Below are 19915 nucleotides of genomic sequence, written 5' to 3' on the forward strand. Positions count from 1 at the left end.
TGACCATCACTGAGACACACAGAACAGAAGATGGGCAGTAGTGATAGATGTGGTAGACCCAGCAAACAGTGCTATCAGGAAAAGGAGCAGGAGAATATTCAAAGTACCATGAGCTGAAAGCACAGCTAGAACAGATCTGGAAGGTGAAATGCAATGTGATCCCCATGGTAATCGGAGCATTAGGGGCTGTGACCCCCAAACTAACAGAGTGGCTCCAGCAGATCCCAGGAACAATATCTGAAGCCTCTTTCCAGAAGTGTGCAGTCCTAGAAACAAAGATACAACACACCTTCAAACTCCCAGGCCTCTGGTAGAGGACCCGAGCTTTAGGAAGACGTACCACCCCACCGGAGTACGAGGGAGATTTATATATATATTGTTATTATTTCTAAGATGTCGTTAAAAAACCCTTATGACAAATACATTTTATAGAGATTGTGGTTTCACAGTTTAACCATAAAACTTTATTAAAATAACAGAAAGAATAAAAAGAAACCTCAAATACAACCAAATACAGAACATTTGAGGTAAGAAAATAAACATTCTTTTTTAGCATAAAATATAAACATACCAATATGTCCATGAAAGGCTGATATCGGCCGATACTAATCAGCATATATGGTTCAGGTTCTGATGACACACAGACAAATAGATTTTATGGCTAATGATGGATGAGAAATGACTGATTTATATGTGTGACAGCGACTAGCACTCATCTCAACCCTAGTTTACCCTAATTACATCAACATACTGCAGGTATGATGATAATAACGATGATTTCCCTTATTGGTATCATATTATATAAAGTGTTAAACTTAGTATGTAAAAGAGATATCGACTCTTGTTGTATATAAAATGTTATTTCAGTACTTTCATGTTTTGCTGTTTTACTTTATAGGTGTCAGTATGTCGAAAACCGTCAGTGCTGAGGAGATTGAGGAGATCAGGGAGGGCTTCCAGAAAGTGGGTGAGTAAAAACCACATCTGTGGGGTTAAAGCAGCTGACACACACATGTTCTTATACACTGTGTTGTGTGGTCGTGTGTGTGCACATCTGACAAACAGATATTGTGCAGGGGAGGAAACCTTTGAAACACACACCTCTCGAGGATGAGACGATTGATACCATTCTCAAGTGTGAGCAGACAATTAGCTTAGCTTAGCATAAAGGCTGGAAATAAACAGCCTGTTTTGTACAAAGGAAAATATATATTTAACACCTAAGTGCAAATTAACACTTTTGTAGCCTATCGTTCTTGTCAGTGTAGCTGTCTCATTAAAAAGTGACTTAATTCTGTGCACAGTGAACTACAAGTCTTCATCCTGTGTTACGATAGAGATACAGGCTCTTTGTAACCTGCTTCATCTTCACCAGTCCATTATCAAATGAGCTACTCTACTGATTCAGTGTTTTACTTCTGTGCAGGACTCAAAGCAACCAAAAACAGTCAAATCAAAGCAGCAGAGGCAGCAATATTATGACTTCAAATACCTCTAATATGGGTTAATGCTAGATCCTACAATTCCCATAATGCAACTGATGAGTTAGACCATCCTGGTGACATCGTTAGGGTTTTAGGGAAACTCCACCACTGTTTTCACATGCTGAGCAGCTCTCATCTTGAGGAGTGAGCAGACTTTGCTGAGTGATTACTCCTCTCTTGCAAACAAGTATGAACATGTGTAAATATGTGAGGCAGACAAGCAAAGGCTGAATCCAGACCCAATCGAGACACGTGGCATTTAGAACAGCAGACCTGCTACCTGTCATGAAGATAATGCTGAAGGGAGTTTTATCAGTTGGAAAAAGAGAAGTGCATAATGGGCTCTTAATAAAACAACTTTTCTGTTTTCCTTCCTTCTCCCTGTTCTTCCTGCATCTACCCCACCTCTCTCTCCAGATGTGGATGGTAATGGCTACATCTGTGCCTCTGAACTTGGGAATCTCTTCCAAGAGGTGGGCTGTGCTTTGCCTGGATACAAGATCAGAGAACTGCTTCAGAGGCTGGACCGGGACAAAGACAGTCGCATCAGTTTTGAAGAGTTCACGGCTGTAGGTAACACTAACTAACTAACTAACTAACTGACTGACTGACTGACTAACAACTTACTTTCTTACTTACTGGATGAATTAAGTAGGAAAAGGACCAACCATAGAAGGTACATAAAGATGGACGATATGATTACTCCCCGTAAGTGAAGCCAAATCATCTTGATTGCCCCATAAACCCTGCCTCTTCCATGTTAGTGGATGGGACATGGACCAAACTAAAAAGTACATTTCAAATACATTTTTGATGGTTTCTGTCATTTTAGTTAGTTCCTATCACACAGATGTAGTCTGACTTTATTTAGTTATTTGATGCTATCAAAACAGGGTGAAATGTCATGATTGACAGCTGAGATTGACTTCCAATAAGTTAAGTGTGTGTTGATGAAACCTCAATACGCGGCTCCATCCCCCGACCACTACTGTGCAGAATAACTCCAAATGACCATTGGCACAAGACAGCAGTGTTCGTATCCAGGATATTTTGGCTTCATTTCTAGATTGCAGAAGGAAGTGGAGACATTTCATACATCTTTATTTAGTTTTTGGGACAAAAGTGTTTAATTAACTATAATGATTTATATTATATGAAATATATAAACAGGAACCATGCTGTGATTCACTTTAAAACCGTGTGTTTTTGTGTATTTGTTCAGATTTTCCAGGATCTGAAGGATGACCAAATGGCCAAGGGTTTCAGGAAAGCTCTCAACAAGAAAGAAGGCATCGTCGCCATCGGGGGCACCAGCGAGATCTCTAGTGAAGGAACTCAACACTCAATCTCTGGTTAGTCAAGCTTAATAACTTGTCTAACACCAACAGAGTGCTATAAAAGGGTCTTTGCCTTGCAAAGTGACACTTGTGCTCTGTATTTCAGAGCAGGAGCGCTATGCCTTCGCCAACTATATCAACTCCTCTCTGGAGAAGGATCCAGAATGTGCACATGTCCTGCCCATCAACCCCAACACCGAAGCTCTGTTTAAAGCAGTGTCAGATGGCATCCTGATCTGGTAATCCCCATCTATTATCATACAAGATCAAATCTTTCTCATGTAATCACTCAGCTCATCTGTTTCAGTACACCGATCACTGATTTGTTCACCCAAAACTTAAATCTTGAACGTTTCCCAGTCCTCAGTCTGTTTTTTTGGCATCATATCCTCATATCGTCTAATTTTTGTTGCAGTAAACTCATCAACCTCTCTGTTCCTGACACCATCGATGAGAGAACCATCAACAAAAAGAAGCTCACTCCTTTCACCATACAGGTCGGTCAGCCGTTCAGCTAGTTAATCAGTTTTTTACTTCATTATATAAATTATAAATATCACTGGCATCCTTGAGATCCATTAAAAAATATAAATTTCCTTCATATTCAAAACTGCATCATTTAATATACAAAGATACATTATATCCCAAGAATCCGACTTAAACTTTTGTCTATATCATCAGCTGTTAACCATTTTGAAGCTTTTTTGATTGAAATTTGATTCCTCACTTCCTGATGTCAACTCCTTTTTCCAGGAGAATCTGAACTTGGCCTTGAATTCAGCCTCTGCCATCGGGTGTCAGGTGGTCAATATCGGAGCTCAGGATCTTAAGGAGGGTAAACCTCACCTGGTGCTCGGGCTCCTCTGGCAGATTATCAAGATCGGACTGTTTGCTGATATAGAGCTGAGCCGCAATGAAGGTGTGTACAAAAACACACACATATCCACACATGTATGTGGATATTTTAAAAGTAGGGATGATAATAAAAGTCAAAGATTGACTTCTACTGCTAATATGACCTAAACATCTGATTATGAAGACGCAACCTTAGCATAAACAAAAAGAATGGTCGAGGGGCAACATGATGGACAAATGTGTAGGGTGGTTTGATTCCTGGCTAATCAGATCATTCATTGCTTTTCATTTACTCTCTTTCTGTCTATCTCCACTTACTCTATCTACTTAAAATAAGTATATGCATAAATATTAGATGGAACAAAGAATTAGACACATTTGCTCCCACAAACCAGAGTCATGCTCTTTGTGTGCACAGCTATCGCAGCATTGCTGGAGGAAGGGGAGAGTCTGGAGGAGCTGATGAAACTCAGTCCTGAAGAGCTGCTGCTGCGCTGGGCCAATTTCCATCTAAAGAAAGTTGGCATGTCCATATCCAACTTTTCCGGAGACATTAAGGTAAAACATTTTTCTGTTTTTCTTATTGTATTTACAGCAATATATTGCATTATTGTAATATTTAATGTTGCATGTGTTGTCTGTAAGAAAACAAAACGTAATGCTTGTAAAATCAACCCACAGAAGAACATGTTTGACATTTGTGGTGTGGAGTAATAATCAGTGTTGTTAAGTCTATGTCACATTATGTTTCTTGTGTGTCTGTCTCTGTGCAGGACTCCAAAGCATATTTCCACCTGCTGGAGCAGATCGCTCCAGACGGCAGCCAAGAGGACGTTCCGCGAGTCGAGATCGATATGACTGGTGTCTATGTAAGTTGATAAGGAAATATGAAAACAGATCAAAAATGCTATGTTTTATCTTAAGGCCTCAAAGTGTACTACACTTATTTACCTGATATAGTTTATTTATTCCCTCTTATTTAAGTCCAGCATCATATTTGAAATCAGGGCCTCACTTGATCAACGTGTTTAAGAATCTTCGGAACACATACACACATATACTGTAGTACAGTGAAACTTAGCTGTGTTGGTGCTTTTTATTTGACTATCAGGCGGGGGAAGTGGGAACTGACTTCCTGTGGAACTCCCTGCTTCCTGTAGGACTATATTAGGATCATGATATAATTCTGTTGTAAACAAGGTTTTAATCCAACTTCCCATTCTCTTTTCTAACAAAATGAATACACTGTAAAACTCTACACTGTTACAGTAAACAAACACAAGCAGTTTTATGACAGCTTCTTTTGCCAAATGTAATTGCTTTTTTCATTCCACTATCATACTCACATGCCACATAGACTGTATACTGTCACTGCATACATTGCACACATACAGAATTCAATTAAGATTTTCAGTTGATGTCGTTCTTTTCTCCGTCTCTTCGGCCATTAGGGTTTTTAATGTCCACAACATCGACATGTGTATAGAACTGAGAATGATCTCTAAAACTGCTTTCAGTCATGCACTAAAGTTCCCTGAAATTTTCTGGAGGGGCTAAATAAGAGAATGCAAATGTCTGAGACTTTTTCTGCCAGCTCTGTGGTTCTAGAAATCTAGAAAATCAGAGAATACAGCAGGAAGATATTGGATAATTCCACAGTGAGTGAGAGGGTGTTTTGAAAAACCAAAAAGAATACAAATATCTCAGAAAGAAAAAAGGGTGACATACACACAGAATGTGGTCTCCGCAATGGAATTTATATGTTATGTTGTGCCCCAGCAATGATCTATGCCTGAATGTTTGTCTGTTGTTATGAACACATGTGACCTGGACAGTCTCCTGCTGTGTTCTTTATATGTGAAAGGCAAAACTTACAGACATTTTCTGGATTAGCAGACCATTGATTTTATTGTTAGAAAACCAATATAAATGCTACAGAAGCTTTGGAGTTATATGTTTTGTAATGAGATGAAATTAATATTCTGTATCCCAAATGACAGTTTATGTCTGCATGTGTGTCACCAGGAGAAGGATCTCATGAAGAGAGCAGAGTGTATGCTCGTACAGGCCGAACGCCTCGGCTGCCGACAGTTTGTGACCGCTACAGATGTCGTGAGTGGCAACGCCAAGCTCAACATGGCTTTCGTAGCCACGCTCTTCAACAAACACCCAGCTCTCACCAAACCAGAAAACCAGGACTGGCATCTGGAGAGTAAGCATGGATGAATAATCCCTTTATCACACAGACACTTTACACATGTCCAATGTAGGAAGTATGTTTCTACACAGGGTAAAAAACTTTCTGTCTCTCCAGGTGAGACCAGAGAGGAGAAAACTTTCAGGAACTGGATGAACTCTCTCGGAGTCAGTCCTCATGTTCACCATATCTATGGGTCAGTGTGTAGTCATCATTTTCCTGCCACCCTGCTGCACAGTTCACTGTTTACAGAGACGTGTATGTTCATCCCATTGTGATGTGTGTGTTCATGCAGGGATCTGCAGGATGCCATGGTGATCCTCCAGCTTTATGAAAAGATTAAGGTGCCTGTGGACTGGGACCACAGAGTCAACCACCCTCCATTCAAAGGAATTGGAGGAGGACATTTAAAAAAGGTACATATACAAACTATTGTCCACACCCCTCCAGGAAGTAAGTAAGTACTAGTAGGGGAGCACTCACAGATTGCATACCTCCACCAACACCCTGACTATCCACCATTTTTAAGTAAAAGAAAAAACCCTTGTTCAGCCTTCCATTAAGTGTCATGGAAATTAATTCTGTGGTTTTTGAATACACACATTTCCCTCTTAATACCTGTTTTATGCTAAAGAAAACTGGGCCTATAATAACTAACTCTGTGTGTTTGTTCCACAGATAGAAAACTGTAACTATGCTATGCAGCTGGGGAAGAGTAAAGCAGGTTTCTCTCTGGTGGGAATCGCGGGACAGGACCTCTATGATGGAAATGAGACTCTAACTCTGGCACTGGTCTGGCAGCTGATGAGGAGGTAATTGACCCTGTATAATCAAACTTGAATTTATTACATAGGCATTTAACTTAAACAAAAACACAAACAATCAATCGACCTGGGTCATCAGGAAAGGAAAGAAAGTCAGCATCTAGTGGCTTTAAGACTCTGAATATTTAAGATGTTGGAGATGATTAAACAGGCAGGAGACAGTAGGTGGTGTTTCATCAGCAGAGGATTACAACTGGTAGAGTTCATGGCAACATCACATCACTTCCAACAACCCATAGAAAAACCAAACCAGTATAAATCAGGCTGAGAGGCACCAGTGACTGAGTATCTTATCATGTTGACCATAGTTCCACAAAGGTGGTACAATCAAGAGGCGTATGTACAATTTGATATTTAATCATTTGAATCTTCCTCTGTGCAGGTACACTTTAAATGTTCTTGAAGACCTTGGACATGGAGAAGCTGCAGGAGATGATTTGATAGTTTCATGGGTCAATAAGACGTTGGCTGAGGCTGGAAAGACTTCGTCTATCAAAAGCTTTAAGGTACAGGTCACCTCTGTTTGATTTATACTTTACAATAAGAGAACATACATTTCATTGGATAAGACCAAATCAGCTGGAGTAACTCACTTAGAATGATATATTGCCTAAATGTTTTTCAGTAATTTTGTGTTATTATCGCAGGTAAATGCCAGTTGTTGTATGCTGTTGTGTATACACTGTGATATTCAGTATATTCATTCTATGTGTGTGTGTCTGTCCTTTTAGGACAAATCAATTGGCACCAGTCTTCCAGTTCTGGAAATTATTGATGCCATCCAGCCAAACAGTGTGAACTTTGAGCTGGTGAAAACAGGAACACTGTCCGACGAAGACAAACTGGACAATGCCAAGTAATCACCTGCCTGCTTCTCTCTGACTGTGTTTGTTTTTTGGCTGTTTCACAGTGTGTCCTTATATTTGTGTCTTAAACTTGAGCAAACTTGAAGTTGCATCAGGCATCGCAACAGCCCTCAAAGACACTTTTCATAGGTAACATAGCTGCTTGACGCCACCACCTCTAAAAGCATTTCAAAACATGATCTCTTCAAAGCAAACAAAGATCTATTTAGTCTTAAATAAATACATGGTTTTGCCAGGTTGGCTATTATGATGCACTGATTCGCCCTCTTTTAAATTTCCTGCTCTGTTCATTGTCAAATTAATTTCAGTTTCTGCAACAGAGAAAACACTTAGATGTTTACTGCCAGTCAATAGTTTCAACTTTCAAAGACCACAGTGATGTACAGTAGATCAAAGAAAAATGTATAGGTGACAAATTTGAGTTTCTCATTATGTTTCTTTCATCTACTACTTTGCCATCGTCTTCCTAACTGAGCGTTTCCTGCAACAGGTATGCAATTTCCATGGCGAGGAAGATTGGAGCCAAAGTCTACGCTCTGCCTGACGACTTGGTGGAGATCAACCCCAAGATGGTGATGACCATCTTCGCCTGCCTGATGGGAAGAGGCATGAAGAGGGCATAAAGGACACACACACACACACACACACACACACACACTCACACACACACACACACACACACACACACACACACACACTCACACACACACACACACACTCACACACACACTGACTGTTTGCCCGTTTGAATGCCTGAGACCTGAAGAGAGGGAACACAGATATATAGTCTTGTTCTTTTAAGTGGTTACGCTGCATTAGCCAAAAAAGAAGTGACACAGTATTCATCTGTCATAACACAAAATGTAACATTTGTGTGCATTGATAAAAACAATAGTGATACTCGGGGGGTTCAAAGGGAATGGGAATTTTTCTTAAAGGAGACATGTTATGCTCATTCAGTCATCAATGGACAGTATGAGGACATCTTTGTCTGACACTTGGTTTTAGCTCCTCTGATTGGTCAGCTTGACCTCTCTGTTGTGATTGGTCAACCACTCCTAGCTTCTGTTAATTGGCTTCTCACTTTGCTTTACCCGGCTTTGTTAGGATGGCGTGCCAGACTAGCCGCCGCCTTATACCTCCGGGGCATCGTGAAGTCACATGACTCCTCAGGATCTTCAGGAGCAGTGTTTTCTGTGGGGGAGAGGAGCTCCCTTTAACACTGACTTTGGCCTTTTAACTTTTACACACACAAAAAAACCTATAGATGGCGCTAGAGGAAAAACTGAAAAAGCACAACATGTCTACTTTGAAGTTCAGACACTTTGCAGTAACGTGGTACTTGTATAATGTCCCATGGAAAATATTTGGAGATCATTGTTTCTAGATCTCAGTTTTCTTTTTGGGCTGCGGAGTCATAAATGCTTGTTGATATGAACATAAAGGTGAAGGTGTTTCTTTAAATGTAAAAGCTGTGATACGTGGAAAACATTTAGAAACAATGATTACTCAACATCTCTTTGCCCTCTTGAAAGCAAAAATTCCAAATAGTAATTTGTCTGGTTTCCTTCCTTTTGGATTCCTGCTTTTTACATCATACTTGAGAGTTTCACATCTGTGTTTCCTCAAACTGTCCCATTTGCCGCTGCTCTGCTGTATCCTCCGATGTGCCAGCTAGTTCACACGATGAGCAGTTATTGTACTTAAGCCATAATATTCTTCACTGAATACCTTTTGGCCTTTTTATATATGACCAAAGCTGTGCTACAATACCGACTTTTACTAAAGACAACAGCATCATGTTTTTTTATTTTTACTTTAAAGTTAAATAGCTTTTCCATTAATACTGCAGTAATCACAGTATTTAGGGAATGATTAAACAGAGTAATGGATGTAATATATTTGTACTTTTAAGCCATTTAAATGATCTTAAGGGAATTTCATGCGGTTAAAAAAATAACATGAAAATGGTCCCTTAAGTTGAATCTCATTACGGGTCTTAATGTCATGCCTTTTGGTCATTTTTTTTTAACCATTAAAGGTTTTGACAATGTATCATGTAATAATCCAATTAAAACTCATTAACATAATAGTTGATATAATAGTATACATTAATTGACCCCAAGTATGGAATGTGTATGTACATTTCAAGGTAAAATTTAAGTAAGAAAAAATGTATATTAAAGTATCCAGAATTTAACCACAAAATTACCAGAATACCAGAATAGATCCCTCACAATGTCATTGACTTGAGAAAATTATTTAGACCCCAAACATAAACCAAACTCAATCTTCAACTGCAGGAGATAAGTCCCCATTGCTCATATTTAAAAAAAATAAATAAATGTTTTGTTGGTCTATGCAATTTATGTTCTTCTTAGATTGAACAGGTCAAAGCTGCTACTACTTATACTGAGGAGAGAAAAAGATGTCACCTCTCGTCAGTGTCCTTCCCTTTCATTTGTGAAAATGTTCATACAGGAACATGTGAATTCAATGATTCCACTGTCACTGATTTCAATATGAGCTCACTTATAAAAGCCAAAGACAGATTTCCTGTCCTGTTTAAATCATTTTACATTTTGTTTAAATGCTGCAGCTGTAAATATGGGTATGTGATCAGGTTTGTCGCTGCTGACGATAACATTCCAGTCATGTTTGATTCAAAATGTTTCTCAGTAAAGCAGTTTCCACTCAGCTGTTTATTCTTACGGGTCATTTGGATTTCCACTGTAGACAAAAATGATTTGCTTTACATGCCTCCAATACTTACATTCGGTGTGTACAATCAGATCAATTATGTTTAATAAATGCATTTTTCCATATATTGTTCCTTTTTTCGTCTCTGCTTGTCTGTTGTTTTCATGATTTTATGACTCAGTATTAGGGATACTTAAAGAGGAATAACCCGATTTTAAGAATAAAGTTGTAATATTATGAGACTATTATGAATAGGTAATATTCTGAAAATAAAGTTTGAGAACAGATCCATTATCCCTCTCCATGGTGCCCTGCTCTGATCAGGGCAGATAGTCCCTGATCTGATCAGCTGATAACCTGTTCTCTAGGGTTGAACATCCAGCTGGATGCTCTCACACTGGAAAGAATCAGCACCCAAATGCAGACACTGAAGCAGGATCAGGTTCAAAATGCACAGGTACACAGGAATCAGTCCAGCAAGAGGATTGTGGGATCATTGTGAGGGATGCAGTCTTGTCTGTGGTGCTTTTGATCTGCATAGTGTTTGCAGATGTTCCTGTTATTTTCTTCAACACATTCATATCAATGACTGGAAGCTAAACATCAGACACAACTCATTGTAGTAAATTAAGAAAGAACTGACAGAGCATGTTTGGTTCTTGTTAACATGTTCCAGCTCCACTGGTTTATTCTTTGACTCAATATGATGATTAAAATCCATTTCTGGATAAAGCTGAAATAACGTCCTGCTACCAATTCACATGTGCAGGTGCGTACATGAAAACACTTATCTCTCATTAATCAGGGGAATATTCACAAACACACACACACACACACACACATACTCACACACATACTCACACCCACACACACACACCCACCACACACACAAAGACACACTTGAGTTCAGAGGCCACTTCAAGCAGGGCTCTTGAATTCAGATGAGCCTGCTGGTGAAAAAGGACACACACACGCACACACACACACACACACACACACACACACACACACACACACACGCACAAACACATTTGCATTTTAAAAGATGCTTTTGTAGAGTATCATGTGATCACTCCTTTTATCTATTACATTTGTTCACCCCATCCATCTCCTCATATGAATATTCTTCAGTCCTCCGTGATCAGTGTCCTGTGAATTTAAATACATAGATGGAAACATGGTAGATGCACAGATTCATCGATGGGATGCAACCGAACCAACAATGTGAACTGAAGTGACGGATTGATGTTCTGATCTGGTGGCGTCAGGAATTTTTTCAGGTTTGTCTTTGAACACATCGTGTCAATCTTTCTGTCACTCCTGCATATGATCTGCTGTCATTCACAATTGTACAGCTTGTGGCTATGCCATCTGGTTTCCGTGGTGATGCTTGATACAGGAAGACTTTGTATGAGATGACCTTCCCTTTCTGACTGTGGCTCTGATATCGCCTGTGTATGTGTGGTTAGTGAGTTGTGTGTGTGCGTTTGGTGTTAGGCAGTCTGCATGAGGCTCTTTTCCTTCAGTGTGAGTAGCCTGCTATTTATCACATGTATATGTTTATTAGTGTATATTATAACTGCGTGTCTTTTTTGAACCGAATATGTTTGTATGTGTTTGTTTTTTGGGTGTGGTAATAATGTGTTTGAGTTTATCTGTGGTGTGTGTCTGTGTGTGTTTTTGTGTCTAGTATGACAGGTCCAGTGCAGGATTCACAAAGGCTGTCTGTGAAAACATGGACAGAGGAGGAGAGTGACCAAGCTGACGGCACACTCAGCAGGTGCGCACACACACACACACACACACACACACACACACACACACACACACACACACACACACACACACACACACACACACCACTTGTTATCGGATCACTCAGGATGGATGTTTGACAACCTGATGTATTTCTCATCTGGACCACTCAAATGCACTATATTCAGGATTACCGAAAAAATCCATTGATCGACTACAACTTGTACAAAATTCAGCAGCCAGGGTTTTAACGAGAAATAGGAAAAGAGCTCACTTAACCCTGGTTTTAACGTCTTTACACTGGCTTCCAGTATCACTGAGGATTCATTTTTAAATTATTTTGCTTGTTTTTAAGTCTCTCAATGATACAGCACCCTCAGACATCTCTGACTCTTCATCGAAATATATTCCAAACCGTTTACTCAGGTTGTCTACCACAGGCTTGCTCAATATCCCAAAAACCAACTATAAAAAGTTTGGGGAAGCAGCTTTGTCTTGCTATGCACCAAAGGTTTGGAACAAACTCCCACCACAGATCAGACACGCTTCTTCTGTTGATAGTTTTAAGAAACAACTCAAAACCTATTTCTATGACCTTGCTTTTAATTTAGTTTATCTGTTAAATTTTTATTCTGTCATTTTTACTGATTTGACTGTAAAGTACTTTGTGCTGCATTTCATGTATGAAAGGTGGGGTGTAAATAAATCAATTATTATTATTATTATTACATAGTTTAGAATAATAAACCCTTTAAATGTGATAGCATTTTATCATTTTTGCAGAATTTCATCAATTTACTAGTAAATCTTTTGGTTTCAGAGGTAGTGTGGCCGAGGGGTCTAAGGCGCTGGATTTAGGCTCCAGTCTCTGTTGAGGCGTGGGTTCAAATCCCACCACTGCCAATTTAAATTCCACTTGGAATGTTTAGCCCAAGTCTCTTTATTACAGCAGAAAAACCCACCTCAAATATACCTAGACTATTAATTATGTGAAAAATGAATCAATACCTAACTGTATCACTTTGGCAAAAGCAATTCATCCAGTCCACAACTGCAACCAATAAAATTTTCTTTTTTTAATTCAAAAATTGTTTGCCACCCCTTAATTGAACCATGGATTCATTACTCAGCCCATAATCCAAAGGTGGATGGATCGAAACCATCCTCAGCTACTTGCATATTGAGCAAGTATATATTGTGCTGCAGCCCTATCTGTCTAACACCAAATAAAACAGCTGTTAGTCATGTTTTATTATATAATTGTTTCATCTGCTTTTGTGGAAACCCTGATCCATCACAGTTTTATGGAATCTGATAAACTCTGTAAATGAGCCTTTCATTACTGTTGTAGTAATAGTTGCTGAATTACTCTATTATATTATCTATTACATAATTGTGGTCTGTGTGTCTGTAGAGGTCAGTCGATGTGTGATGACACTTCTTCAGAACTACAGAGGATGGCAGCCATTGACAGGAGAGACAATAATTCCCAGAATTCTTTACGTGGGCGAGGAGCTCTCTCCAGGTATGATAACTGGCCATTTACGTGACAGGAATGAATTCAGATCCATTTATCTCCAAAGAGTGCTGACCTTTTTGATTCCCTTTAATGGTCAGCAGAAGAACTACACAGTTATGGAATGTTTTTTTGTTGTTTTTGTCCATCCACTTGCCTACAGGATAGTGGGTATGGTGATAACTCTTAGAGAATGGGCTCAGAAGAGTTTGGCTGATGAGACGGAGCGACCAGATTCCTTCTTGGAGCGTTTCAGAGGTCCAGCCCAGATGGACATACAGGCCCCACCCAGCAGATTCAGCCACAGCCACACTGGCTCTGATGCAGATAACGACACGAGACACACGTATGAAAACCAAAATCCCAATGCATACACAATGTCGTCTAGCTCTTGCATATAAAAGTGTCTTTCCGTCTTTTTGTCCCTGTCTGTCAGGAGAAGGAGGTGTAATATCATGGTCTTATCTCCATCTGATGATGCTTACTACCACTGGCTGATCGTGATTGGTGCTGCAGTCTTTTACAACTGGACCATATTAGTTGTCAGGTTGGCAACTATTAATATGACTAACAGTACCAAAGGCAGTTCTCGGACTACCTAGAATATACTCTATAATGCTACCACTAAGTACTCTTACTATAACTTACTATAAACTGCCACAGCTTCAACAGGTAGAGAGAAAAATGGGCACAGTGATTGATTGATTACCTGAACACAATTACTCTATTTGGAAATGTGGCCTTGGATTTACCCCTTGCCATGTTTGGCAGTTTCTGGAGGAAGAAATTCAATATTCTGCCAAGGATGCAACTGGTTGTGCAAATGGGCAGAGTAAGTCACCTCAAGTCACCCATAAAAAGTTATTTTTAAAGCTGTACCAATCAATAATTTCATATCAGCAATGGATCAAATGACAGTGTACATGTAATATAGGAGATATTCCTTGTACACCACACAGAATCATTCTGTAGCCTTTCACTGGAAACTGATTTCAGACATGCAGTCTGATGCAGCATTTCTCAAAGGGTTGTCTTCAACAATTAAATGTCTGAGTCACTTGTTCTGGACATTTTAGGACATTTTTCCTGCCAGTCTCTTGCAAAATTACTGGAAAATGTTCGAGTGAGCCCATGTAAGAAAACAGCAGGAAAACTTCACAGAAAGAGTGAGGGTACATTGATGATGTTTCCAATGGAGATGAGAGTGGAGGAATATTACAAATATATTTCTATATCTTTTGGGGATAAGGGCCGGTACCGGAGTCAATGTGCAGTTTAACACTTTGCTCTCTGCAGCACCTGAATGTTCTAAAAATCTGTTGTTGTGTCAGTGAATCTGAACTGGACAATCTGCGTTCTTCATATGTGAAAGGCAAACTCCAGAAAACGTCTGGACCCAATTTTATGAATATTTTCTTGAATTCATGTCTGAAAACAGCTTCAGTGACTTTCAGTTCATTGTCTTGGTTTTATTGCCCTTTATTCTAACAGCTGTCATCAGCTATTGTTCTCACTGCAACCCTGGACTTATCTGGACCTATTTGTAAAGGAACTGGACATTAAATAGACTCAAACTTTACTCTGCCAGTTCCCTCGTACAAAGTCCATACAAAGCAGCTCTATTCGAGTGGACGTGTTGAGGATGTTTCTATCCTTCCTTCTGCACCCTCTACCCAGACCCCACCCCTCAAAAAGAATATATAGTTTGTGTGAATGTTAGTGTCATGGACAATCTCCTGTTGTGTGCTACATTTGTGAAAGAACATTTTATGTGATCATGAAATACAGCTATAAATGTTGTTCCCAGCTGTAGAAAGTCTGCTGTTTTCAGCAAAGAAGCTGAGTTGAAGCCACTGTGTTACCTTCCATTCACCAGATAGCAGACAAAGTTATTAACAGAACATTGTGGGGCATTTAGCCGCCAACATATCTCAACTGGAGCAACAGTAGTAGGAATGTTATGATCTTACTCATGACATCCATGTTCTCCTATATAGCCCCTCTGGAGAAAGTCCACAGGTTTTGCAGAATTCAGAGTCTGAAAACATAATTAATAAAATAATAATATATTGATACAAACCAATGCAAAAAAAAAAAAAACCTACAATAAGAAAAGAAAAAATAGCTAGAATACTGACAATAAATGAGTATGCCACATCTGCTGGATGTGTATCTGGGCAACCATTTGTTTTGTCATATGTCAATGATTTATTTTTACATGACCCCAAGTGGTAAAATGTTTTTATCAATGCAGGCTAATGGAAAACAAATGAGAGCAAGTATAGAAACAGAAATGATCAGCTGTAGACAGAATTATTTCCCCTCACCTGTTTCTCTCAGGTCTATGATGTCCAGTTCTCTCTTCTTCAGGCCCCATCACTGCAGAGGGATGTAGTTATCTGATTCCTTGGATACAAATGGTGTCATCGTATAGATGCATGTACTTCATCATCTTCTTTGTGAGAAAAATGTTTGACTTTGTCTATGAAAAAGACATTGGTCACATTAGTTCAAGAGCTTTGGCATTATCTAAGTATTGGGCAGTAGTGGTAATAGTTGCATCTTATTTAAGATGCAACTCTTAAAGATGCAAAACATTGCATCTTATTAAACATGCTGCTATTGGTACAGCAACTGCTAGTGCAATCACGTGCAACACATTGCTTTGTTTTTCTTTGTGTGCTTGAGTGTTGTATCTGTATCTGTATCTGTATCTGTAGGGCCTGTTTTGATGAGCTTCAGATGAGGAACCTCTTAGTGTGGCTGGTGCTGGACTATGTCTGTGATGGAGTCTATATCCTGGACATTGCTGTTCGCCTCCATACAGGTAGACTGACAAAACTGAAATCAGAAAGCTTAAATCTCCATTCATACACAAAAATGTTTATTAAGAAACTTCGCCCTGGGTTTTCTGAATGTTTATATTGTATGTGAAGGTTTTCTGGACCAAGGCTTGATAGTGAAAGATGTGCGGCGCCTGAGAGAGACCTACGTTCGAACCTCACAGTGTAAATCTGACATCTGTTCCATCCTTCCAACCGACCTGCTGTACCTGATTGTTGGAATCAGCTACACTCCTCTTCTTCGATTCAACCGTCTCCTGCGTCTGCCACGTCTTTTTGAGCTGTTTGAACGTACAGAGACCCGAACAGGCTACCCCAACGCTTTCCGTATTTGTAAACTGGTTCTGTACATCCTGGTGATCATCCACTGGAATGCCTGTGGTTACTACAGCTTCTCCAAGGTCCTGGGCCTGGGCTCAGATTCATGGGTTTATCCCAATGCCTCAGACCCAGAGTTTGGGTCTCTGAGCAGGAGTTACATATACTGTCTGTACTGGTCAACCCTGACTCTGACCACTATTGGAGAGACACCACCCCCTGTTCGAGACGAAGAATACCTGTTCTTGATATTTGACTTCCTGGTATGACCATAGCAACAGTTATCTTTATTGATAGTACCCTGCTTCAATTGTCCATGAAAGTCAGATTCTGGTTGTTTCAGTCTATCAAATGTTTAGACTTGTTTCTGTTCCAGGTTGGTGTCCTGATTTTTGCCTCCATTGTGGGAAATGTTGGATCCATGATCTCCAACATGAACGCCACGAGAGCCACTTTTCAGAGCCGTGTAGATGGGCTGAAACACTACATGCACTTCAGACATGTCAGCAAGGTGCTAGAGCAACGCGTCATTCACTGGTTCGACTACCTCTGGACCAATCAGAAGACAATAGATGAACAGGAAGTGCTGAGGAGCCTGCCCAGTAAACTGCGAGCAGAGATTGCTATTAATGTTCACCTGGACACACTGAAGAAGGTAAAGACAATCAGTCAATGTAGCCCAACCCCAATCCCTTCTACACTTATGTATGTTTTTGTAGAGATTATTAGATTTGAGTTGGTAAATAATGGTAAATAAAGACATTACTCTTAAGGTAAAATCATGTTCCCCTCCCATGAGATTAGCATTACAGTTTGTAGGCTGGTGTGAAAATGTTGTCAAAATAGTGACAGAGGGAGCTTCAGTGTTTCTATTGGTCGATCAAGCACATCTTTTTGTTTAAAGTTTAATAGAGGTGAACTGTGACCTGTAGAGGTCCAATGGATCGTGGTGGAGGTTGAAGCAAAACAGGAAATACATGTTTGAGTTTAACTTAAGTTGCCAGTATTGTTGCTCATGCTCAAGGTTCTTATGTCTGGTTCTCCCTACCGATATAACACAAAGGTTCCACTACCATTATGAATAATTTTGTGTATGTCTGTGTGTGTTTGTGTGCATAGGTGCGTATTTTCCAGGACTGTGAGGCAGGCCTCCTGGTGGAGTTGGTGTTAAAACTTCGACCACAGGTTTTTAGTCCTGGAGACTACATTTGTAGGAAGGTCAGTTGTACCACTTCTTTTTCTGTAGTTACTGTTGCACACACTTTAATCCATTGATACCGCTCTGAAAACCGGTTTGCCAGCACATACTTTGAAAAATGTTACCCTGTCTCCTACTTGGGGTTCCAATATTACACCTGCATTCCTGGTTTTCTCTGGCCTCACAGGAAAAACTGCTTGCACCAGCGACAAAACAATAATATCTTTGCTGTTGTCGACCTTCACTCTTATTATTGCACTTTTTAGATAGCTGTCAGTAGAGCAATAGTAGGAAAAGATGGGGGATGACAGGCCCAAATAGAAACAGGAATTTTACAATTACATGGTCAATGTTAGGTTGCTAGGACAACCTTGAACAATAGATATACACACATATATCTGTTGTTTTCCTCTGATTCACTAGTTCAGTGAGTGATGGTGTAAATATTTGATGTATACATAAACAATACCAGTTTCCCCTACTTATATATTCTGTCTTTTTTTTCCAAGGGAGATGTGGGTAAGGAGATGTATATAATTAAAGATGGCCGCCTGGTAGTGGTGGGAGAGGATGGAGTCACCCAGTTAGCTGTTCTAACCGCAGGGAGCTGCTTCGGAGAAATCAGCATCCTGAACATCAGCGGCAGCAAGATGGGGAACAGACGTACAGCTAACATTCGGAGTCTGGGTTACTCCGATTTGTTCTGCCTTTCCAAACAAGACCTCATGGAGGCACTGCAAGAGTTCCCTCATGCCCGGGCCCAGCTGGAGCAAAGGGGGCGGGACGTCCTGCGGAAGGAGGGGCTTCTGGAAGAAGTGAATGTCTCAGCGGGGGAGGAGCTCGAGGAGAAAGTGGAGCGGCTGGAGACCAGTCTGGATCGGCTGCAGGTCAGAACAACCAGTTCACTGCTACTGTCGGTACTGTCACTACGTTACACTGTCATTGTTACAATGATGATGATGTAACCGATAATAACATTGTTTCCAGACATGCCTGGCACGTCTGCAGAGCGAGTTCAACTCTTCCCAGCTGAGAATGAAACAGAGAATCACAGTGCTTGAACACAACGTCTCCACAGTAGCCACAGGCAGTGGTTTCCTGTCAGACAGCAATGAGAGCACCTCCGGTGGTGAAGGTGTCCGCAGTGAAATCAACATCCGGCTCTGAGGGAAACATCACACCACATCTTTATTTTCTCAAAACACTGACTGTGTTACATTTATATATCCTCAAAATTTGAAAAAACAAAAGAAAACACCACAATTTTTTCATTCTGTGTGTTATCAAATGATCGGTTTTTAACAGAAATGCATCATATTGTAATTTATTTATTATTATATTCTGCCTTTCATTGTACATTTGTAAGATGCAGCTCAAAGGACCATCAGATCGGACATCTTTAAAAAGATTCATACGATTCAAAGGTTGTAAACCATTAAAAAAACGATCAGATATAACGATCAGTAAAGCTCATTAGGAAAGGTTAACTCAGGAATGCACTAATGCCTTGTATATATATTGACATTGGCGCATGACTGAGTAAACACAGATCTGATATATGTCCTCAATAATATCCTAATCCACTGTCTGCTATCAGAACTGATAAAGACATTTGAAAACATCAGATACTTAAACTTAACCCCTCACGATCAATATTTTTCATCATTCTTTATTTCTGATGTGCCTCATAACTCAAGACTAGCTGTCTTTATTTTCAATGAACATTTTGACTCTGAAAGTCAGTAAGAGGTTTAGTTTTGTGTGTTTGGTGATTTTGTCTTTTTACGCTCTCAAGTAGTTTGCAGTTATTTCACAGCTCATCTGGTCTAATTGAGTTGTAGAGGATGTTAAGGTTTTCATTTGTGTTGTTCTGACTACTGATGATTCTGGCCTGTACTCTGAAGATAAAATGTGGAAATGTTTTCCTCTTTGAAAAATTATCCTCCCTTTGAAAACGTGTTCAAATCTTTCAGCACATTGTACAAGAACAGCTTCATTATTAGAATACTGTAAAATACTGTG

The 19915-nt window shown here is 39.8% G+C and overlaps 2 protein-coding genes and 1 non-coding gene across 4 annotated transcripts in view; all 3 read left to right on the forward strand.

The window, feature by feature from the left end:
• LOC109627345 (plastin-2-like) overlaps positions 1–10388 on the forward strand; it is a 13752-nt gene extending 3364 nt beyond the window's left edge. Inside the window, exons 2-16 of one of the 2 annotated variants that reach the window (XM_020083840.2) lie at positions 899–967; positions 1902–2053; positions 2707–2836; positions 2928–3060; positions 3237–3318; positions 3575–3740; positions 4095–4234; positions 4450–4545; positions 5702–5888; positions 5991–6069; positions 6169–6289; positions 6552–6685; positions 7080–7203; positions 7429–7553; positions 8054–10388. In XM_020083840.2, the coding sequence (XP_019939399.1) occupies positions 907–967; positions 1902–2053; positions 2707–2836; positions 2928–3060; positions 3237–3318; positions 3575–3740; positions 4095–4234; positions 4450–4545; positions 5702–5888; positions 5991–6069; positions 6169–6289; positions 6552–6685; positions 7080–7203; positions 7429–7553; positions 8054–8186 (1863 nt within the window). In that variant the 5' untranslated portion in view covers positions 899–906 and the 3' untranslated portion in view covers positions 8187–10388. Of the gene's footprint in view, positions 1–898; positions 968–1901; positions 2058–2706; positions 2837–2927; positions 3061–3236; positions 3319–3574; positions 3741–4094; positions 4235–4449; positions 4546–5701; positions 5889–5990; positions 6070–6168; positions 6290–6551; positions 6686–7079; positions 7204–7428; positions 7554–8053 lie in introns of those variants that run through there. The other variant, XM_069531813.1, reaches the window with a different exon arrangement.
• A 992-nt stretch (positions 10389–11380) lies between these two features.
• cnga2a (cyclic nucleotide gated channel subunit alpha 2a) lies at positions 11381–19833 on the forward strand. The gene is made up of 11 exons (XM_069531493.1): positions 11381–11543; positions 11954–12043; positions 13433–13543; positions 13698–13880; positions 13971–14081; positions 16255–16361; positions 16471–16958; positions 17072–17350; positions 17815–17913; positions 18403–18780; positions 18881–19833. The coding sequence occupies exons 2-11, from the start codon at positions 11955–11957 to the stop codon at positions 19058–19060; spliced, it is 2025 nt and encodes a 674-aa protein (XP_069387594.1). The 5' UTR covers positions 11381–11543; position 11954; the 3' UTR covers positions 19061–19833.
• trnal-uag (transfer RNA leucine (anticodon UAG)) lies at positions 12840–12921 on the forward strand. Its single transcript has one exon. It is a non-coding gene; the product is annotated as a tRNA-Leu (tRNA).
• Positions 19834–19915: the final 82 nt, after the last annotated feature.

The sequence above is a fragment of the Paralichthys olivaceus genome, chromosome 9 (genome assembly GCF_024713975.1).
Source record: "Paralichthys olivaceus isolate ysfri-2021 chromosome 9, ASM2471397v2, whole genome shotgun sequence".
Taxonomy (NCBI): domain Eukaryota; kingdom Metazoa; phylum Chordata; class Actinopteri; order Pleuronectiformes; family Paralichthyidae; genus Paralichthys; species Paralichthys olivaceus.

Excerpts from the sequence above, each read along its gene's own strand:
- cnga2a (XM_069531493.1), top strand. The coding sequence starts at position 11,955 with ATGACAGGTCCAGTGCAGGATTCACAAAGGCTGTCTGTGAAAACATGG. Across the intron at positions 16,362-16,470 it reads TGCTGTTCGCCTCCATACAG|GTTTTCTGGACCAAGGCTTG; the intron begins GTAGACTGACAA and ends TTGTATGTGAAG. Across the intron at positions 16,959-17,071 it reads TCTTGATATTTGACTTCCTG|GTTGGTGTCCTGATTTTTGC; the intron begins GTATGACCATAG and ends TTTCTGTTCCAG.